We start from the raw sequence: 23,842 nt of genomic DNA on the forward strand, positions 1-23,842 counted from the left end.
TGTAGGTATATGGTTAGGTTGTTTATTTGAAATGTTTCTGTCTTTTTTACGTAGGCCTCTATCGCTGTGAACTGCCCTCTCAGGACTGCCTTCACTGTATCCCATAAGTTTTGGACTGTTGTGTGTTTGATTTCATTTGTTTCCAGAAACTTTTTGATTTCTTCCTTGATCTCATTCTTACCTCATTCATTGTTTAATAGCATGCAATTCAATCTCCATAAATTTGAGTGTTCTTGAGTTTTTTTCCTTGAGATTAGTTTCTAGTTTCAGTCCCTTGTGGTCAGAGAAAATGGTTGATATGATCCCTCTTCTACTTCTGCCATCCCTGTCAGTTGGAATGTTTAAAGTTATCCTGGAAGTTTCTAAGCCTCTCCTCATTTTCTGGAATTCTTGTTTCTTCAGTCTCTTCTGGTTAAATGTTTATTTCTTCCTTCTGCTCCACACTGTTGATTTGAGTCCTGGTTTTGTTCCCTTCACTCTTGGTTCCCTACATACTTTCCTTTATTTCTCTTTTCATAGCCTTCACTTTTTCCTCTATTTTACAACCATACTCAACCATTTCTGTAAGCTCCTGATTAGCAGTGTTTTGAACTGTGCACCTGATAGGTTGGTTATCTCTTCATCACTTACTTGTATTTTTTCTGGAGCTTTGATCTGTTCTTTCTTTTGGGCCATTTTTTGTGTCTCGACTTCTGTGTCCTTATCTTTAGTCTTGGGTAATGTAATGATGATGTGCCTTGGTTTGTGCTTCTATGGGTACAACTTATTTGGGACTCTCTGAGCTTCCTGGGCTTCCTGGAAATCTATTTCCTTTGCTAAATTGGGGGAGTTCTCCTTCATTATGTTTTCAAATAAGTTTTCAATTTCTTAGTCCTCCTCTTCTCCTTCCGGCACCCCTATGATTGGGATAGTAGAATGTTCAAAGTTGTCCCAGAGGTCCCCAAGCCCCTCTTCATTTATTATATTCTTGTTTCTTCATTCTGTTCTGGTTGAATGTTTATTTCTTCCTTCTATTTCAATCATTTATTTGAGTCCTTGTTTCCTTCCCTTCACTGCTGGTTCCCTGTGTATTTTTCTTTATTTCACTTTGCATAGCCTTCACTTTTTCCTCTATTTTGCAACCATACTCAACCATTTCTGTGAGTATCCTGATTACCATTGTTTTGAACTCTGTATCTGATTAGGTTGGCTGTCTCTTCATCACTTAGTTCTATTTTTGTAACTTTGGTCTGTTCTTTCACTTAGGCCATATTTATTTGTGTCTGTGTGCCTGTTATGTTTTAAGGGGCAAAGCCTCAGGAATTCACCAGGGCAGGGCAATTCATGTCACTGTATTGTGGGGCTTTATGTGGGAAAGGGGTCACAGAGGGAACAGTGCCACTTGCTGAGCTCTCGGCCAGCTTTCAGTCACCTCACCCACTACCCACAAGGAATTTGGGCCCTTCTGGTACTGATTTGCAGGTGCTTGGGTGGATTTGTGTACATTCTAGAATCCTGTGGGCCTCTCCAACAAATTCCTGTGAGGCTGGTGGTCTCTCCCACTGTCCCAACCCCCACAGATTTCTACATCAAAGGTTTTGTGGCTTTCTTTTCCCATGCTGGTACCGTGGGCTGTGCTGTCTATCTTGCTCCCCAGTTGTTCTTCTTGGTTTAGCTACATGCAAATGTGGGACCACCCAGTCTGCCAGCCATGGCCTCACCCACCAGGTACTCCAGCTGCTGCCTTGCCATGTGTGCTCTCCGCATGTCCTCTCCATCCTAGCTGCCAGTTTCCACCCCTCCTACCAGTCTAGATGAATGTTTCTTCTTTAACTTCTTCATTGTCAGACTTCCATACAGTTCAATTTTCTAGCAGTTCTGGTTGTTTTTTGTTTTTAAATTTGTTGTTGTCTTTCTTTTGGTTGTCCACGGTCTCTACCTATGCCTCCACCTTGTCTAGAAGTCCTGAAATTGGTTCCTGATAAAGTTCTGATCAAGATGACAGTCAAGGCAGACATGGTTAGCCTCTTGGCACAATCACATCAAAATTACAACAAAACGATAGAGCAACCATCACTAAGAACCATCAGAAATAGAGTTGAATGGAGGTCTAAAGGCTAGGAAATCGAGTTGAATGTAAGTCCAACAACTGTGGAATAAAGAATCCAGAGTGGCAGGAGGGGTGCAGACGTGGAACCACAAGAGGAAGGTGTACCCAACCCACGCAATGGATACACATCGAGTACCCCACTTGGGTGATAGGGGAGGCTGTGCTACTGGATCTTACAGGACACCTACTACATTAGGCCACAATACCAAGACATGGAGTCAGAGCAGCTCTACCTAATATATAGAAACAAACACAGGGAAGCTATCAAAACTCGAAGGTCAAGAAATGTAGCCCAAATGAAACAACATATGAAAACTCCAGAAAAAAAGAGCTAAGCAAAATGGAGATAAGCAATATATCTGATGCAGAGTTCAAAACACTGGTTATAAGGATGCTCAAGGAACTTAGTGAGGACCTCAGCATCATAAAAAAGATCCAGTCATAAATGAAGGATACACTAGTTGAAATAAAGGACCATTTACAGGGAAACAGTAGGAGAGTGGATGAAGCAGAATCATATCAATGATTTGGAACATAAGGAAGCAAAAAACAACCAATCAGAACAATAAGAAAAAAGAATCCAAAAAATGAGGATAGTATAAGCAGCCAGTGGGACAACTTCAAGTGGTCCAACATTCACATCCTAGGGGTGCCAAAAGAAGAGAAAAAGCAAGAAATTGGAAATCTATTTGAAAAAATAGTGAAGGAAAACTTCCCCAATTTGGTGAGGGAAATAGACATGTAAGTACAGAGAGTCCTAATTGTGATAGATGCAAAGAGGTCCACTCAAAGACAAATCATAATTAAAATGACAATGGTTAAAGACAAAGAAAGAATCTTAAAAGCAGCAAAAGAAAAGAAGTTAGTTACCTACAGGGGAGTTCCCATAAGACTGTCAGCTGATTTCTCAAAAGAAACTTTGCAATCTAGAAGGGATTGGCAAGAAATATTCTAAGTCATGAAAATCAAGGACCTACAGCCAAGAGTGTTCTATCCAGCAAAGCTATCATTTAGAATTAAAGGGCAGATAAAGAGCTTCCCAGAGAAGAAAAAAACTAAAGGAGTTCATCACCAAACCATTATTATATGAAATGTTAAAGGGACTTATTTAAGAAAAAGAGGAAAATCAAAGCTAGGAATAATAAAATGGCAAAAAATATATATCTATCAACAATTGAATCTAAAAAACAAACAAACCAAACAAGAAAAACAGAGACAGAATCATGGACATGGAGAACATTTTGATGTTTGCTAGATGTGAGGGTGACTAGGAGAATGGATGAGTTGGTGAGGGGATTAAGAAGTACGAATAGGTAGTTACAGCATGCCATGGGGATGTAAAGTACAGTGTAGGAAATGGAGTAGCCAAAGAAGTTATATGCATGACCCATGAACATGAACAATGGTGGAGGGATTGCCTGAGGAAGTGGGGGTTGCTGGGTAGAGGGTGGCAAAGGGAGAAAAATGAGGACAACTGAAATAGCATAATCAGTAAAATATAATTTAAGAAAAAAGAAATTAGTTCATTACAAAGGGAGGGAGAGAAGATGGATGGATGGAGAGGGAGTGGTACTTTTCTGAGTAGCCCTTTTATGTGGTTTTGATTTTAGGAATCAAGTTAATCTTTTACATATTCAAAAAGCAAGTTTGCTAGATACAATGGTAAAAACTAAAAAGAAACAGAAATCAATGATCTATCTGTATTTTAAATGAATAACAATCATAAGGGGAGGGAGGATAAATTAATTTCAGTAACTTTTGAACATCATATGCCCACTCTCTAAAGAAAAAAAGAACTGCAAAGAAACCTTGAACTCTTCATAGGCTTATTTTTTTCAAGTGGCATACATACAGCAATTCTGAAATTATGTTTTTATGAAATGTAGATTTCAGTAAATGAGGAGATAGGTTGATCTTACTGTTGAAGAAGGAAAATAAAACTACTGAATAGGGGAAGGCAAGGAAGAACCTTGTGGAGTTGGATTGGAATTAGAGATATCAGCATAATATGCTGATATGTATGTGTATGTACATTATCTTAGCTCTCTCTACCAAAAAGAATCAGAAGTAGTGGCATCCCAGGAGCACTGAGCACACTCAGAGCCCAGATCTAGTTTCTAAATACTTTTGCCCACTAACAGGACCAACGTGTTTAGACAAATGGTGGATCCCAGGCCTAGTGTAAAGGAGGTACAAGATGACCTGGACCACCTTATGCATAGATTTAAAGAAGTGCTCCATAACTGAGGAGTCATGGTATAGTGATACTGGAGTCAGCCTGAGGGGATCCCAGTGGCCAAATCTGAGACATCAGATTTGAGCATCAAAGTAAGTAAGGACAGTACTATAATATCCATTTGTGGGTGGGCAGGGAAAAATCCATGGGTTTATACTGATATTCATAGGTAAATCAATATTTATATAAGTGTATCCACAAGATTAGAGAAATGTTTTTCCTTTCTATGGAATGAAATGGAATGTAAAGTAATAAATGCAGAAAGAATGATAATATTGGAAAAACCACAGTTTTGCAGATATTGGAATTAAAATCTATTCAGGGAAGAATCATCAATATATAAAGCACAGACCATTTATATAATATCAAAGTCTCTCCCCACAAGTTACTTGTTAATTACAAAAGACAATAGTAACTATACAGTGGAGAAATTGGATACCAGCTTAAACAACTCATCAGAATTAACTTGTTCCATTACCAATAATGGAACAAAGAGCATTGTGGGCAGACCCCAAAAAGGACACATCAGTCATGTGCTAAGATAAAAAATGCATAACTTTATTCATAAAGGAAAAGCAGACAATACCAATCTAAGAGACATTCCATAAATACCCGTCTTGTGTCTTCAACCATACTGATGTCACAAACTGTTGCAGGTTGAAGGAGACTAGGGAGGCATGCTAACTAAATGTCACATATGAGCCAAGAATGGATTTTGTGCTGGAAAATTGGGAGAAGAGGGGTGGTGAAAGGATGTTGTACAGTCAGTTAATGAAATTGGACTGTAGATTAGTTAATAGTTTTCTATTAATGTTAAGTTTCTAGAATTTGGTATCTATGCTGACTGTGGTTACAAAAGAAATACCCTCGTTCTTAGAAAATAAAAGACACTGAAATACTAAGGGGTCAAGGGATGTGATGTAAGTAACTTAATTTAAATGGTTTAGGAAACACAAGTGTGACAATGTGTTTATAAACAGAGAGAGAAAGCCACTATGGCAAAATAACATTTACTAAGTCCAAATGAAGAGTAATTGGGGGTTTTTGGTCCTATTATTGAAAATTTTCTGTATGTTTGAAATTATTTCAAATTAAAGTTTTTAAAAGCCTATAAAAAATGTAAGTTTAGAGCATTACAATAATAAAACTTTTACATTGCCTTCCACATAAAATGCTTTCTTGTGAAAGCAAATCAAGGTCAACATTTCATAGTGGTCACACCATCCAGGCCATCACCTCCTCCATTCTTGTCCCCAGAGTAAAATGCCACTTTGACCCAAGCCACCTGGATTAGACCACGATAAATCCTTTTGGGGAAAAAAAACAATATTCTATGTCTGATGACATAATCCATCCCATTGCCCTTGCAGCTTCTCAGTTCGTCAGACTGATCATTTCAGCAACCCTTTAGGATTGAGAGGTAGATTAAGGAGCCATAGTTCATAGTTCTCTTCCACCTCCATTAGAGAATTTCCATAAAAATGTTATCCCTACAATAACTCTGCATTTATAAGATTTATGGTAACAGATTAAAGAGCAAGCTAATGCTTTCAAATTCAGGTAAAAAGAAAGAGAGTTCTGTTCTATTACTGTTTACTTCATAGGCCCTCAAGTCCCATTCTTCATAGAGCAGCCGTTAACAGTGTGAGTTATTTAAAGATGAAATAGTTCTTAGCTTTGGCACTTCATTAAAAAAAGTGTCAAAAAGTGATAACAGGAGAATGCGTGGAATTGAAATCTTTAAAGTTCTTTAATGAATCATTTTCCTTGATCCTCCCAGGGTGACAGCAGTGACGCTAAGGTGTTGTCAGTGTCAGTTTCAAACAGCATTTACTTCATCCTTGCTCTGTTATGAAAAGATATCACTACATGAAAAGTTGTTTTTAACATATGCTTCCTTATGCATTAATGTTCTAAATCTTATTTTTTATGTTTCTTGATTATCCTGAAAATGGCTGTTACAGACTGTCATTGCATGAAGACATAGACTCCTTCCTGGCATTATTTATTATGCAGATGCTTAGTTGTTCTTGTGATAGGGGCTAGAGAGACTGTAAAAGATAAAAAATATATATTGTTTTTGCTCTTAACACATTTATAATAACATTTAGAAATTTATAGTTAATGTATAATTTCTTGGTTAGTTTGTTGAAGCTACACATTATCTAAAATCAAATTTGTTAGCTCCATTAAGATAGTGCAAACTAACAAAACATTTTTATGCTTAATTTTTCAATTAAGTGTGCTATATTATCTTTATTTAATATCAAAATTATAATTTTAATACATTAAGACACTTATAATTTTCTAAACCAAAAAAATAGAGATAATTATTTGATCTTTTTCTGAGGTAAATAAACACATCTGGAATTTAAATGTAGTATGTTTAAGATAGGAAATGTACTCCATCTATTTTAAAAACAAAAAGTATTCTAAGAATGTGCATCCCTTATTAAATTCAGTAATAGCCTAACATACAGCCACAGAAATGTTTTGCTACCTTTTGTACTCTGCTATCGTTAAGTCTCTGGATTTTTAGTTCTTCACAGTGCATTTCTATTGTTTTTCAGTTAATAGACCCATCCCCACTTCCTGCTCATCACCCCTTGCAGATGCTATTCCAGGTACTTTTAAGAGTATGCAAAACTCAAACACTACCCAATAAACTTTTTAAATAATCAAATGTACTCAAATGTCTACTATATTAAAAATAAGTATATTTTTATACTTATTTATACACACACATATATAGGGTGGGGCAAAAGTAGGTTTACAGTTGTGACTACATAAAACACAGGGTTTATTCTTTATATTATTATTTATTATTTTCCATATAAACAACTGTAAACGTACTTTTGCTCCATTCTGTATACATTATTCTATTTCTTTTTCTTTCAAACAAGGGATTTTTTATACTATACCCATACTCAAAATTAACAAATAACACAATTTTGTCATACTGGCTTCATGGTTTTTTTTTTAAATCAATGGGGAAAAAACTTGCCCTGACTAGCATGGCTCAGCTGAGTGAGCATCACCCCCCAAACCAAAAGGTTGCAGGTTCAATTCCCAGTCAGAGCACATGCCTGGGTTGCAGGCCAGTCCCTGCTTGGGGGTGTGTGAGAGGCAACTGATTGTTTCTCTCACACATCAGTGTTTCTCTCCCTCTCTTTCTTCCTCCCTTACCTCTCTCTAAAAATAAATAAAGAAAATCTTTTTAAAAGCGGGGGACACTTACTAAGTCGGTCTCTCTCACTCCTCCCCAAGCTTAGAAAATGATCTTTTAGAAGTCTTTTTTTAATTTTAAAGATTTTATTTATTCATTTTCAGAGAGAGGGGATGGGACAAAGATGGAGAGAAATATTGACTGGGTGTTTCTCTCACACACTGCCAACCTGCGACCTGGCCCACAACCCAGGCATGTACCCTGAATGAGAATGGAACTGGCAATATTTAGGTCTGTAGGATGATGCCCAACCCACTGAGCCACACCAGTCAGGGCAGAAAATGACCTTCTAGTTTATGCTTAATAGGATGCAGGTAAAATGAGACAAGGAAGTTAAGACTAAACTACAGCTGAGATTCAGTAAAAAGAAGGTAAACATGGACTGTAACAAATTTTTACTCCCTCTGTATTCCAGTCATATCTGTCCTGCCTTTTAGTTAGCCAACAATTATCAACTGTCTGCTCTTCAAAGGCTAATCAATGGGCTAGGTTCCTGAAATACAGAGTTAATAAGGTAAGTTTTCTGCCCTCAGGTAATACAGAGCCCAGTGCAGGGATCCAGGCAAGGAGACAGCTCTAGTCAACTCTGTGAAAGTGTTCCAATGTTATTGAAACTGAGAAAGCATTGCCAGTGCTGGGAGGGTTGGGGGCAGTGACATTTGTAAAGATGAACCATGCTAAAAAGTGCATTCAATTTGGGGCAGCACAGCTGGGTGAGGTTGTAATAGTGCCTAGGGGGACAGAGGCACCTCCTGGAGAAAGGAGCAAGACAGGCTCCCCAAAGGGGAAGCCTTTTGAGGTACCTTTTGATGGTACATGGATTTCTGCTTTATGTGATAAACATTAAAGAACCACGGCAGGGTTTTTAATAGGGAATTACACCATTGAGTTTTCCCGGATGATGAACTACACATGGAGGAAGGGACGTAGTATGAGCATAACTACATATGTAATTTTTTCCACCCCTGCCTAGGAAACATGTTACAGTGTGGGTGCTTATGAGACTCTTGCCCAGACAGACTTGTTACCACTTAATATGTTTATATTACATGAGACCTGTAGTGTGAATCCCATTCATGTCCTCAGAAATATCTGTTGGGCCAAGTGAGAGAGAATGGCTTTAAAGCACATATGACATTTTCAATCTTAGCTGATAGATGGCAAAATGTAGTTAGTATGAGAGAATATAAATCTCAGTAAGGTTCTCTTCCCACTGTCTCTGAAAAACCCACTAAACTCCAAAACACATTATAAAAACAGTCTCCTCACTAATATGTATTTTTTTGAGGTATGCTCTGTGCTTCTGCTCTGAATACTTAAAGTTACATGGAGTTGGGTATTGGTCTAGTGACCTGCACGTTGTCTGTTTTTCCTGATAAATGGTGAGCTCCATGGGGGCTGACATCCTCTTTTTTCCCACTTAGCACTGAGCCTGACTCCTAGAAGGTGCTCAGCAGCAGTTAGAGCAGGACTAAACATGAAAGTGTGGTCTCTTTCAAAAGAATACTTGTTTTCACTCAAAAATGTGTTGGACCTGGCTGGCGTAGCTCAGTGGATTGAGCACGGACTGCAAACCAGTGTCGCAGGTTCGATTCCCAGTCAGGGCACATGCCTGGGTTGCAGGCCACAGCCCCCAGCAACCACACATTGATGTTTCTCTCTCTCTCTCTTTCTCCCTCCCTTCCCTCTCTCAAATAAATAAATAAACAAACAAACAAATAAATAAAATCTTTTTAAAAAAGAGAAACATTTCTAAAAAATGTGTTGGAGAGTGATACTGTGTCAGACCTCCTCATTTCTAATGTTGGTGGATTAAAAATGTTGTTTTCTAAGAAAATACCAAATTTTAAATGTCTTAGAATGGAATTGGGTAGCAGTGAAATAATTAACTTTGGGGGGTGCCTAATTCTGCTTGCACTCTGAAAGATATAAGCAAAGGAGCTCATCTAGCCTGCAACAGGTGCCTTCTTGGTGCCAAACCCTCAGCCAGACAGGAGAGTGCAAAGATAAGGGATCACTGAACAGCCTGTAGCCAGGCAGGAACAAGAAATAACCAGAAACAGTTTGCTTAGCTGACAGATGTGATCACAGGAACTCAGTAGTTCTAAGGAGGAGAGAGTGGTCAGGTGATAAGGAAGAGCTGCACTGACCCACAGAGATCTGACAGTGAACTTGTGTCACTGGTGGGGTAGGAGAGGAGACACACCCTGACAGGTATCAAATAATTGTTACAGTGAATGGGAGGGAAGGGTGAGCCACATCTCCCATATATCCTCTTGGCAGGGCGCACATGTGTCCCAAGAAGTTCCTTGCCACGAATGGGCAACCCGCATGGGATTGGGTTGGGGCCACCTTCTAGGTGGGCATCACTTTTCTGCAAGCATCAAAATATGGGAAGTAATAACCAAAAAAATTGTTTTTGACGCCCTTAGCTAAAGGGAAGTTGAAGAAAAAACCACAGTCTTGTCTGAACAAAACAGAGGGGAATTGCTATAAATCTCACTGGAATGAATGTCCTATTTCACTTGTCTCAAAGAGTAGTTGATTTGCAAGTAGAATGCCAAAGTGACAGTTATCTTGAGATCATAGGGAACATGGGTCTCAGTCATAGAGGGTGTATTTTTTTTAATAAAGGAAAGGAAAACTAATACAGATTTATCTCCACTTCCATAGGTTTCTTTTCTCATTCAGTGTGGTCTTTTTTTAAAAGCATAAAGCATATTGTAAGAAAAATATATTCCACCGTGTTCTTTGAAACACTGTCAGATGATGGTGACAGTGCTGTCTGATAGTGCCTACTCCTGTCCAAGTTCCCATCCTTGGGCTGGCCAGCTGGCAGCTGTGGCCCATGGGGCCTCAGGAGGCTGCTGAGGGGCCCTTAATGAAGAACAGCTAATAGAGTTTAAGGTCACTAGGAGGGACTTCCACAGATGTGTTCCCATCCCAGTGATAGGGCTAAGCTGGAATTTCAGTACCAGTTTCTCCTTTCTAGCCCTTAGGTCTAATCAGTTCTGATCCTTGTTAATTGGGGTGTCAAGTTTTCATTTAGAGAAAATAGGCATTAGAGATATGACATTTGGACAACTTTAGTTGTTATGAATAAGTTGATGTGGAAGACAGGAAAAGCATTAAGACTCTTTTTGGCTATTAACCCAACTAAACCTGCTTTCTAAAAGCTGTTAATGAAAACGATCGTTTAGGTTTTGGACTAGAAACCAAGATGAACTAGATTCTAATGTCTTGTGGTGAGAGTTTTTAGACAGAAACTTTCCTGTGAGGCACAAGCAAAGGAGGAAGGTACTTACTATGCTCTGAAACAGAGAAGGAAGGTTGACAGAAATGCTTTTTAGAAAAACTCCTGTGGGGTATTTTTAAAGTTTTCCAAATGGACTTGTTTTGTGCTGGTCTCAGCCTAGCAATAATCATCAGAAAACTTTGAAAAAATAATAGTTTATTACTTACAACACCTGGAAATCACACAGCACACCTGGGGCCACCCAGTGAGGTACACAATAAGAGAGAGCAAAAGAGCAACAGGTGGGAGATGGGGTGAAGGAGAGAAGGGCTCTTGCACAGGCCTGGGGTTCTGTTTTTATTGGGGTCAAGGGTGGGAGCCTAGGGTTTTACAGGCTCACTCTTTATGAGTGAATTTAAAAGATAAGAGTGGGGATTTAAAGTGCAGAAGGAAAAAAAAGGGGCCCACTGATCATTTATTAAAATCAACCAAGATCTCTAAAACAAAGGAACTTCAGATGGGAGAAGGCAGCCTGACTCTTTATCTAGTCATGTCTCTGGCACCTGTTATTTCCGATAGCCAACACTGAGGGGAGTACCTGGGCCCTCAAAGCTTAAGTCAGGCACTTGCATTACAAAAAAAAACACCTACTGCCAGGGCTTATGCCACAGGACTTACTGATTGATAATGTGTGTTTGCCTTGCTCTTGACTCACTTTTTAAATCAGAAAGTGTCTATCTTAGCATCTTCTTTATGAGAATTCTGAGTGTTTTACTAGCTTTCTCATTTTGTCCCCAAGATGTTGATTTGTCATCTTCCCCCAATGACTGTCAGGTCCTTAAAGAACTTACATTGCTGAACTTACACTCCTTCTCTGACTGCTCTAGCACCTTCTGTGTGCCATGCCCTGTGTTGGGTGGGAAACCAGACAAGCGTGGTACAGCCCTTGTGGAGCTCATGGTTAGCCAGGGAGAACTCAACCCGCAAGTCACTAAACCCAACCCAACCAACTGCATTTACTTAAGATAGGTCTTAAAGTAGCAGAGGTAGTCTGTAAATATTCACTGGATTCCTGTACTTTCACAACTTTATTTAAATTGATCAGGATGTTCTTTTATGTTGTGGCCAAATAATATTAGGAGATTTCACATTGAAATTTTCTCTTCCCTTGGATGTTAGATCTGATCAGGAAGGTAGCAGATAGTTCTCCTTATAATAGCTGAACTAAAATGACAGGAAACAGCCTATGGAGAAAACAAATTGGGTTTTCAGTATGATTTAACATTTTTAATAATATATATGCTTTGGATGGGGAGGGAGATAAACCAAATAACTATAAATGCCATTATGTATATAAGTATTAGAGTTGAATATTTCCTAGCATTTATACAGATATAAAGTAAGGTGTTTCCAAGAGTCACTATAATAACGTGGGCTTTTTGTTAGAATGTTGTGATCACCTTTTAAAAAAATTATGCCTATTTTTCTGACTTTGTTGTTTCTCATCACATTAGTTTTCATAGGCCAATTCTTGTTTATGTCATTTCAGCCCAGGAAATAAGTAGCAAAATTCACTTGCATTTGTTTTTAAGGTGTGACTGTATTGGCAGTTGATGTACACGTGGGCATACTTAGCTGTGAAGCCAGTGTTTAAGCAGGTCCTTATCACAGTGGAGAGCATAGGCCTCTCCCTTGATGGCAATGACCAAGAGCCCCAGAAAGGGTGACTTTTCTGCTCTGAGACTTCCAGCCACTCCATGCTAGCCATATACTCACTGAAGATGAGCCTAGTTTAAATCATTTGTAAAAGACACATCAGTTCTTTGACCAACAAAGGATATAATATTAGGGAAGTGTAAGCAGTTAAAGTGAATGCCAAAAACAAAACCCAAGGGTGGTTTAGTCAGGCTGTTGGTTTTGTCCAGGAGGACAATAATTATTAGAAGAGGTAATGCTTACTGAGCACCTGTTATATGCCAGTCATTGTTGTAGGCCTTTCATGTATGTATCTCTTATCCTCAAAACTGTGAGAAAACTGAGAACTGAGGCATAAGTGCCCTACCTGGGGCCACATAGTGAGTACAAGGCCACCTGGAGCCTGACTCCAGAGCTCAGGCTCTCTCTGCCACTGACTGGGTCCCCACCTGCCAACAATGGTGACTGGGATGATTCTCTTGTACTTGAGTACGAGATCTTGAGTACTCAAGTACAAGTACTTGAGATCTCAAACAGCTGCCAGCGTACCATGTTTTATTTTAAGGAACTGTATTTAAACTTCTGAACTCTTGTCTGTATTTTCCTTACCTAACCACAGGTCTGCAAGGACCTTGATTTTCTCTTTCTGCTATTTGAGCATGAGAGCTTGTGCTAAACATTTCACATAGAGACAGTAACCAATTGCACTAGGATTGGACAAGATGGGCCTCTCAACACAGATCAACATTAAGATCCACAACACTAACTGTTAGTATCCACCCAAGAGAGCCATAGATACCTGCTTTCTCTGTTACTGGGTTATGCCCCCATCGTTACCATCTATTCTGTGAACCATTGGACTACCCAAAGAAGAGATGTCAATAGAATGCATGGCCAACTTTCAGGGTTATGGGAGTCCCATCCAGATACAGCCCACTATGGGCTAGGAGCAGTGAGAAACACTGTTAGAGCTGCTGTTTCTTTACTTCTTCTTTTTTCTGGCTACTCGTTGTGCATATACCCAACGCCAAACATGCAGTTTCACTTTTCTGTGGATGTTTACAGCTTCTGACACTAGGAAGAACTTACAGGTAATCTTTTCTAATGTAATTGTTCATTGTTTGAAAATAAAAAATATGTTAATACTATTTCTACTTAATAAGTTTCTCCATCTGGTTGAAGTACCAACAATAAAATTTTCTAATCACACTTGTCTTCAAAAAAGAACTCCTAAAAAACTCAGAAGGCTCTGAAGCCAGCTTTGGCTTAAATAGGGCATGACTGCCAGCCTTCAGAACAAAGAGCCAGTTTCTGCAAGCTTGTAACAACAAAGACTCACTGTGAAAGTGTTTGAAAAAGACCTATGAAAACTTGGCTCAGTTGTCAAAACCACTGACATTGCACATATGGTTGGGCTTTTTTAAGTATATTTTGTTAATTATGCTATTACAGTTGTCCCTTTTTTTTTTCTCTGCTTTACTTCCCTCCGCCCTGAATCCCCACTCCAGCATTCCCCCCTCTTAGTTCACGCCCATGGGTCATGCATAAGTCCTGTGGCTTCTCCATTTCCTATACTATTCTTAACCTACCCCTGTCTATTTTGTACCTACCAATTATGCCTCTTATTCCCTGTACCTTTTCCCCTATTCTCCCCCCTACCGATAACCCCCTCTGTGTGACCTCTATTTCTGTGATTCTGTTCCTGTTGTTTGCTTAGTTTGTTTTTATTTTTTAGGTTTAGTTGTTGATAGTTGTGAGTTTGTTGTCATTTTACTGTTCATAATTTTGATCATCTTCTTTTTCTTAGATAAGTCCCTTTAACATTTCATAAAATAAGGGCTTGGTGATGATAAACCTCTTTAACTTGATGTTATCTGGGAAGCACTTTACCTGCCCTTCCATTCTAAATGATAGCTTTGCTGGATAGAGTCATCTTGGATGTAGGTCTTTGCCTTTCATGACTTGGAATACTGTTCTCCAGCCCCTTCTTGCCTACAAGATTTCTTTTGAGAAAGCAGCTGATAGCCTTATACAAACTTCTTTATAGGTAACTGTCTCCTTTTCTCTGGCTGCTTTTAAGATTCTCTCCTTATCTTTAATCTTGGCTAATGTAATTATGATGTGGTTTGGTGTGTGCTTCCTTGGGTCCAACTTCTTTGGAACTCTCTGAGCTTCCTGGACTTGCATGTGTAGTTCCTTGGCCAGATTGGGGAAGTTTTCCTTCATTATATTTTCAAGTAAGTTTTCAATTTCTTGTCCTTCTTATCCTTCTGGCACCCCTATGATTCAAATGTTGGAATGTTTAAAGTTGTTCCAGAGGCTTCTAAGCCTCTCCTCATTTTGTTTTCAATTCTTGTTTCTTCTATCTGTTCCAGTTGAATGTTTATTTCTTCCTTATATTCCAAATCTTTGATTTGAGTCTCAGTTTCCTTCCCTTCACTGTTGGTTTCCTGTATATTTAGCTTTATTTCACTTTGTATAGCTTTTATTTCTTCCTCTATTTTGCAACCGTATTCAGTCATGTCTGTGAGCATCCTGATTATCAGTGTTTTGAACTCTGCCTCTGGTAGGTTGACTATCTCCTTGTTGCTTAGTTCTTTTTCTAGAGTTTTGATCTTTTCTTTCATTTGGGCCATATTTCTTTGTCTCAGTGTATCTGTTACATTGTAAGAGGCAGAGCCTTAGGTGCTCACCAGGACAGGGCAACCCATTTCACTGCATTATGGCACTATATGTGCCATATAGTGCCATATGGGAGGGGGAGGGGTCAGAGTGGGAACAATGGCACTTGCTCATTTCTCACCCCACTTTCAGTTACTTCTCTCGCTTCCCACAAGCAGATTATGCCCTTTTAGGTGGTGATTCTCAGGTAGGTAGGCTTGTGTATATTTTAGGACCCTGTGGATTCCTCCAGTGGACTCTCCTGTGAGACCAGCAGTTTCTCCCACCGCCACAACCCCCGCAAGTTTTTATAGCCAAGAGGATTTGAGGCTTTAGTTTCCCGGCTCTGGAACCCTGGTTTGCACAGTCTGTCTCACTTCCGAGTTGTTCCTCCCAGCTTATCCACATACGAATGTGGGACCACTGGGTGTGCTAGCCACCACCTCTCCTGCCCCATCTGCTGCCGTGCTGCACATCCTCTCCAACCTGGCTTCCTGTCTCCACCCCTCCTACCAGTCTGGATGAATATTTCTTTAACTCCTTGGTTGTCAGACTTCCATACAGTTAGATTTTCTGTCAGTTCTGGTTGTTTTTTTTGTTTTTAAATTGGTTGTTATCCTTTTTGGTTGTGTAAGGAAACAAAGCATATCTGCCTATGCTTCCATCTTGGCCAGAAGCCACTGCAGATATGGTTATTTGGTGTGACAGAAAGAATGAACTCAGGAGAAGCTTCACATGCAGAGAAGCTTTTCTCCTCGAACCATAAGTCACCTGCCATGTAGGACACAGCACAGCCCTTTCATAACTGAGGCAGGTGCTGAAGTCCCACTCTCAATGCTGCTGCTCTGCCTTAGGGCCTGTGCAACCAAGTTGTCATCAGAATCTTCTGGATTAGCTGCAGATTTTAAGTCATGATTTACCAAAAGATAGATTTGTTCTTGAAAGCCAAGTGCAAAACAGCAGCCCGTTAGTCCTTAGCTATGCTGAAAGTACTACGGGTGACAAGGAGGTGATAATGTAGTGCTTGCCATACCGTTCAAAGTCATTAAGAATGGCCAGTTGTTGTGCCTGGTGTGGTGTTTGTGGGTAACAAGAGGGCAGGTAGAGCTGCCCATCTCCCCAGTGGGTTACATTGACTCCTCTAAAAATAGTGGTCCTTAACTGAAACAATGAGAATAAACATTATATAAGGTTATTTCAATCCAAGAGTGGAAATAACCTAGTAAAAGTACCTGGGTAAGTGAGGTGGTTTCTTCCCCACTGACATACATTCAACACAAGTCCTGACCAGGGTAGAGAAAGCAAGGTGAGGAATACTCTGAAATGCCCCAAGGAAAGAGAAGAATGTGGATTCTTAGCATTGAATGGCAATATGATGTTCCCTGTCTGTCAGGAACCTAAAATAGATTATCAAACAGATAACTTGTGAGTGTTAAAGAGAACATTGTGGTCTAAGGCACCAAACTGATCCTGTTGACACAGGATGTCACTAAGACATTTGACTATATCACCCCACCTGAAGAGATATGTTGGTGACATGTGCAACAGATACTAATATGAAGTGGGTTTGAAACTGGCTAAAAATCTTTAACAAAATGTTGATTAGCCATTTGAGTAGAAAGGGAAGTCTCTAGAGAGTTCTGGACTCTCTTTAATCTTACCTGCCTGACATTTTCATCAATAACCTGAATGACATAATAGAGGTTTGCTAATCAAATTATGGCTCATACAAGCTTGGGGAGTGCTAATTAACATAGTAGACAACAGAATTTAAACTGAAAATAGCTTTGAGTTACTAAATAATTCAAGGAAATTTAACAGATATGCATGATCCTAAACCTGGAAGATCAAATATAAACTTACAGAGTAGGCTTATTTGAGGCTTGAGAGCATTTTATGTGAAAATACCTGAGGGTTTTTAGCAGGGCCCAATTTAACTGGCCACCACAGTATGATGTAGTTACATACACAAGGACATGTATACATATAAATACACACATATATGCACTCTACTAAAGCATTTCTCTACAGTCATAAGGATTGTGATCACAGGAAAACAGCAGTCTTACTGCCCTTTGCCCCAGTCAGATCATAGCAACAGTACTTTACTCAGTTTGGGGTGCCGTATTCTGAGATGACATAAATGGGCAAGCATTGAAAGGGGAGGGGTAAGCTGGAAAGTGCTGGATGCTGAAAACAGGAATGAACAAAAGCTTCCAGGGCTCTTTTTCTTGGAAGGCTTACAATACAGTGGTAGGGAGAAGCAGTCAGCCCTATAAATAAAGGTAAAAGTCACAGCCATGAGGTGGACAGGACAGAGGTCAGTGGAGCCACTAGACTTCTACTCTGGGGTTCCTCCTAGTCTGGGAGACCTGGAAAAGGGCCAAGCACCCTGAGATCTTCTGGGTGAAGAGGAAATGACCAGGCCAGGGGCAAAGGGAAGAAAGAGTCTTGCAGCAGAGGAAACACCACTAGGGAAGGGGGAAAACAGTGTTGCATGGCCTAGAACCGACCAGCAGTGGGGTGCTAATGAAGGAGTTGAGGGAAAGAGGGGCAGCCTTCAGACACTCAAAGTGCTTCCCCCAGAGAAGGGAATAAAGTTTTCTGTTACATCTAAGGGCAAAATTAGGGTTTTTGCCATCCCACAGATGACAACTAGTGAAAGGCAGATTCTGCTCTGTTTGAGGAAGACCTCTACATCTTGGCCAATGAGTCAAGAATGTTCATGAGACTCTGGAAAAGGCAGGCCTTTCTTTGAGTGGGAAGTGAAACTAGAAGATTCCTGCCATTCTGTTCTGTCCACACTACCCATCAACCTCGGGAGCTGAGTTGGAAATTGCCTGCAGGCATTGGCCATTCCCTTAGAAAACAGCTGTCAAAGGTTTCTGACCACAGCCCACAGCAGGAAATGTAGCCCACTGCATACATATGTGAATAAGGAGAACTGAAATGACATTTTATGGAAGCAAGACCCTCACTACATGCAAATTTTAATCCTAATCTTAACCTACTAACTGTTCATGACCCACTAATGAAGGGTCACAGTCTCAATTTGAAAAACACTGGCTAGAACCCCAGCTTCTGAGAAGCATCCCCTACATGCCCTCTTGACTGGGTGAGACTTTCCTTGAGGGTCCTTGAGGAATAAGGGATCTAGGGGCCTGGGCCTGGGAGGTTCCCAAGAAGTTACCCACCCTTGCCCTGTCCCCTGCAAGCTGCTCTCTTGGCTCTGTACCTTCTTCCTCTAGCAGTTTGGCACCTCCCACACCCTGTTCTCTCCTCCAACCACTGCCCACCCTACCCCACACGAACACACCTTGACTCTCCTAAGCAGGGGAAGGAGGACAATATCAGGCATTCTCTTTCCACTGGGTAGCACCCAGCATGTTGTTTTCTACAAGAAAGCAGATTAGAAATGGTGACTAAGTCCTCATTCAGCCCACAGAAGCCTCTTTAACCCATAAGTTGTTGAAAATCTCAACATTTGTAAGAGTACCAGTTTTTCCTATATATTACTCCAAACATAGTATATTTTAATATAAGTACAAAAAAAAGATGCTCATGGTTCATCCAGGGTCATAAATATTTTCATTATACATTTTTAAGTAGGAAAATAGGTTACAAAAAATCTTTAGTATCTCTGCCAATTTTGACATTGGAGACTACCTATATGTAAAAGTACAGGAAACCTCTAAATTCACAGATTCAGGATTTGTGGTAAAAAATGCAAGCCTCGTCCTCCCTACCTTGTGGCTTTACTACCTCCTCCCTGCAGTTCTACCTGTGTCACCCTCCTTTACACACAGCTGCTGCTGCCTACAGAGCCTGGCTGGGACTTAAAACATGTGTGACTAATGTGAAATGCTGAAGAGGCATGGGCATTCACAAGACAGTCTCTGGTTGTGTGGTGCCAAGAACTTAAAACACATTTTATGGTCAATCACTGCCAGCATCAGGAATGAACCCTCAGTTAATCAGTTGTTCAAATGTGTAAGGAAATACAGCTTGGTAAGTTATTAATTAGGAATCAGATCTGACAGTGAGGGAGTGTGGTGAGGCAGGCAAGCATGGGGCTGCCTCCACAGACCTGCCTTCCAGTCCAAAGACCTCAACCACCCTCTGCTCATTCTGGCAAGTCACTTGACCTTGGGCACCCTATTCCTCATTTCTAAAAGGATGACTAAATGAGAAAACGCATATCTATTGGTTGTACATAGTAAGCACTTTAAAATGTACCTGTTATAATGTTTTGAACATCAAGTTTCACTCTGAAATGAAAATTAATTTGAGTTTTTTAGGGGGTAGGGGTTCAGTCTGTCCTTTACATGAAGAACATTTTGAGCCTGGTGGATTAGTGGCAGTGTAATCAGCCTCATCAGGTTTCTGGTTTGTTTCTGTTCAGGTTGCCCGGCTCATGGAGATGGGATTTTCCAGAGGTGATGCTTTGGAAGCCCTGAGAGCTTCAAATAATGACCTTAATGTGGCTACCAACTTCCTGCTACAGCACTGACAGTCCCTGGGGACAACACTGGGATCTGCCAAGCCACTGACTCAGGCGTGTCCTGTCCCTGCCACTGCATTGGGCCAAGAACCCTGCACTCTCTGGCTGATGTTCTCAATGTTCTTTTGGGAAAATAGTGGATCCCACTGTTCCCTCCTTTAATTCCAAGATTGTTACTGTTAGAGCATCGAAAATAAGGTTTGAGACTCTAAAATGTTTGCCATTAAATTAGCATGTGTTTTCTACCTTTTTTAATTGGTTGTTTTCCTTAGTTTGGGGAATCATCACTCATTCCTAATGTGTTTAAAATACATTAAAGTTGCAGCTATCCACAAACAGTGGAATAGCACTCCAGATGGGAAATTAGTTCTATCATAATATTTTTTATTATAATGCATCATTCTACATTATAGCTGATCATAAATGCTAAAGGAGGAAAGGGAATGTTATTTGGGAAGGACATGTCAGATTATGCCTTATGGATTGCTTTCATTGCTATTTTTTTTCCTCAAATTTGCTTTCAAACCCCAGTGGCTGTTCACTGGCCATACTTCCTGGGTGTGAGCAGGACACATCTGCTGCCCACCTGTTAGCCAGGCCTGGGTGATGCAGGAGAAATGAAAACTAAATCCTACTACATACTGTTCCAGCCTATCTTCCCAGGGAATTTTTCCCAACTTCTTTTCCCCGCTTCCATTAAAAAATAACATGATCAAATAACATGATCAATAACATGATCATAACATGATCAAATGACTTTATGTTCTGGAATACTCCATAAAACATACCTGGAGTTAACTTACTTAGAGTATCCACAATTATCCACTCAAGTTAGGGGTGAATATGGGACAAAGAGAAAACAGACAGTGGGTAGCCTGGTGCAATCCTGGGCAGGTACTCTTGGCCCCAGGGCTTTGCCCGGGATCTGGGCATAAGGCAGAGCACACTACAGAGGATGCCATCACAGAGAGAGAGGGGAAGGCTGGGTGGGCTGGCCTGAAAAGATCTAAAGCGGGTGACTCTTAAGGTGTAAGGAAATTTTAGGATTGTGTTCTGCAAAATGAGCAGAAATGTATCAAGGTGATGTAAATTTGAACATGTATGATACTTACAATAAAGTTTTTAATGTGTATTATTTTTTGGTATTTATTAGACTTACCTGCATAAAACTTTGTTCTAAGCTATACTGTTTACCACCTCATTCCCCTAAAAAACTGCCTGACTGTTTATCTTTCTTCAGAAGATTTGGGTACACTTTTTTTTAAGTGAGAGAAGCTTGTGAGGCCCCATTCCTAGGCTTGTTGTGGCCATCGACTGCTCAGAATGGGGGTTGAGGTGAGTTTCTGGGAGCCTAGCTGGTCCCCAAGCACAGGCTATAAGGGCAGTTGACAGTAGTCGGAATATCCTTGACTGCACACCCTGACCAGGGGCACATACAAGACAGCCTGAGAGTGTGCTGATGGTGTGTCCATGTGTGACCTCTGAGGCAAATCTAAATCCACCTTTTGCACTTCCCTTGCAAAAGGTCTCAGGAAAGAATAACCATACCCCAAATTACACCATTTCGTAGGCTTCTTCTCACCTTCAAACAGCTCCTAGCAAAGTAAAGCCAAACCAGTGGCCAAATTCTCCCTAACCCAAGACTTTTTCATTACTTTTCTCCCCACCATATGGATCCCCATGTGAGGCCTCAATTAAAAATTATTGTTTTCTGGTCAGGATTCCCTTCTAACTGATTACATTTCAGAGATCCTTGTCTTGCCAAAAAGAGCTTTAGTGCCCCTCCAATTCAGTCCTTTAATTTAGAAAATAGAAATCAAGGGTCAGTACAGGTGGTGTGACCATAGGACATACACCTAATGGTAGCGGAGCTCGGAGATACCCTAAAGTTTTTCCTGATTTTTTTCAGCCTCTTTTTCAGTTCCCTACAGATGCCAAGATCTCACCTTACCAGTGGGGAGCCACTGTATTCCTACATGCAGCCACCAGGCCATTCTCCCCCTTCACCAGCCACTACCCTCTAGAACATTCCTACTGCCCCCTCATACACACACACCCTCCCACATGTCACACTTCCCCCTCTCAGACACATTTCTTTGCCTTACTGGAGTTCCAAGCCTTGGCCCACTCTTGCTTCCTGCAGATTTTGGTGCAAGCTACAGCCACCCACTGCAGGAGTTTGAATGCCCAAAAACACCTACACCTCTTCAAGACACCCAGAAATCTTTTAAGACATCCTAAAGGGGAACTTTTTGGTTCCATGCGTAGTGATGCATGCATCAGAGAGCCATTTAGTTTGGTTTCCCAAGGTCTAAAAAAGATCACTTAGGCTTTTGATTTTGTGTAAATGGGAACAGATTGGGTTTAATTTTCAACCGAGCAGATTCCAAATTGTGAAATAGGAAGAGGACGATGGAAAACATTGTCTATAATGACAGGCCCTGCCACCTTCCTCAAGTAAAGGAAAACCCGACTCTGAAGTCCTGATTCATAAACCTAGACTGAGTTTGGAGTTAGGAAAAAAATTTCAGGTAAATGAGCACAAAATTGTGAACACATTGCAGTGTCATTTAGAATGTTTTCTGAGTTCCTGAGTCTATGTTCCTACAACAGTCTTAAGTGGAATTGAAAGTGTCTATACCATAAACTGAAGAGCTTTATTTTAATGAGGCAGCATAAGTGATACTTAATTTTTGAGAATCAAAAGGTTATCTTCTTCTCAGTCCCCTAATCCATATAGTGTTTATAAAGGGATGTACCAAGAATGTCAATATTGGCTTCAAGGTTTAGTCAGATCTCCAGACTAAAATTTGAGATCTGAAACTAGTCTGTGTAAGAAAATATGCCAGAATCATGTGAATTTACTATCTCACTGGATATACTAGTATCAAGTAGAGAACCCCTAAGAGCTAAATGCTGATGGTGCCTCTAGTAGAGCTGGAATTTCAGGCAAAGAGGTATGGGTGGGGTGGGTAGACATGGTTTGAGCCTAAAGAAGCTGGGGGGAAGTGGTCGCTAGATGTTGGAAATCAATCTGAAAAGAGGTAGGGATTAGATAACTAGGTTGGGAGTCCTGCTATAGGTGACAAAGTATATTCAGTGACTTAGAATATGGAGAGGAGAGAAGACGGTTAATGATGCAATCTTAAGGAATTCCTGCATTTCTTGTGGAGGAAGAGAAATAGGGTAATCAGGAAGTGAGAATATTTAGGAGGGGTGATGAGGATGGCAGGTGCTTCAGGGCAAGATCAGGGGCAATGTGGTGTCAGCCCAATGCTGGCAGGTTCCAGAAGACAAAAGCTAGAACATGAGAAAAGCCGAGGCAGCAGAGGTGGTTTGCATGTGCTCCTCCAGGACACCTGGTGGGGAAAGAAGAGGAGAGAGGCTGTTCCTGGGTCAGTTTGTAGGTCAAGGTAAACAAGCCAGTGATAAGAGATCCTGAGATCTGGGCCCAAGTGAACAGGAACAGAGAGGAAGGGTTGACCTTGGAAACTAGGAAGGACACATCAGTTCTCTGGAACTAGAGATAGGAGACAATTAAGGAAACTACAGTGAGTCATAAACTAAAGAGCAAAGTTGAACGAGCTCAAATGGTAATTTCTAGCTTCTTAATAAAAAAGAAAGTGAGGTTGAGGGACCCACAGTGGTGTTGAGAGCTTGAGGAGAGAAGACGCCATCGGGTACAATTTACCGGTGAGTAAATAAAACGTGGATAAACGTGGAGAGAAAACACAAAGGATCTGTATGGCCTAGAAAAAAGGGCTCTGACCACTTTGGTTTATTGACTGCAGTACTTTGGTCTGTTCAGCTGGGCCATAGGAATCCCAGATCCCTGAGACATTCAGACAAGAATTCAGAGTCTCAGACACTAGCCCCAGTGGGCTACATAGTGTTTTCCATTAGGCCCACAACTTCCCTGGGAAGCAGATAGACTCTGTGGTATTTCTCTCTGTCCTCCGGTGCCCTGCAAGTTTGAGACTTGGAGTGGCGGGAAAGAAAATGACCAGATCCTAAGGGAAGAGGGCAGAGGGAGCCCTGCACTTCTAGTCACTTGAAGACACACCCTGGTCCTGGCCCATGTACAAAAGTGCCTTAGGGATTCGGGTTCCTTCAAGGCCAGGGTGGGGATTGTGTCCAAGTGGCCAGACCCAAACATCCCAGGGCCTCTGACTTCACCTCAGCAACGTGAGAGAAACAGC

The 23,842-nt window shown here is 40.7% G+C and overlaps 1 protein-coding gene across 2 annotated transcripts in view; it reads left to right on the forward strand.

Moving 5' to 3' along the window:
* The window catches only part of UBAC2 (UBA domain containing 2), a 253,828-nt gene extending 233,932 nt beyond the window's left edge, over positions 1-19,896 (forward strand). For both annotated transcript variants that reach the window (XM_028526383.2, XM_028526382.2), the window contains one exon: positions 19,545-19,896. In XM_028526383.2, coding sequence (XP_028382184.1) covers positions 19,545-19,652 — 108 coding nt within the window. In that variant the 3' untranslated portion in view covers positions 19,653-19,896. The remainder of the gene's footprint in view (positions 1-19,544) is intronic.
* Positions 19,897-23,842: the final 3,946 nt, after the last annotated feature.

The sequence above is a fragment of the Phyllostomus discolor genome, chromosome 11 (genome assembly GCF_004126475.2).
Source record: "Phyllostomus discolor isolate MPI-MPIP mPhyDis1 chromosome 11, mPhyDis1.pri.v3, whole genome shotgun sequence".
Classification (NCBI taxonomy): domain Eukaryota; kingdom Metazoa; phylum Chordata; class Mammalia; order Chiroptera; family Phyllostomidae; genus Phyllostomus; species Phyllostomus discolor.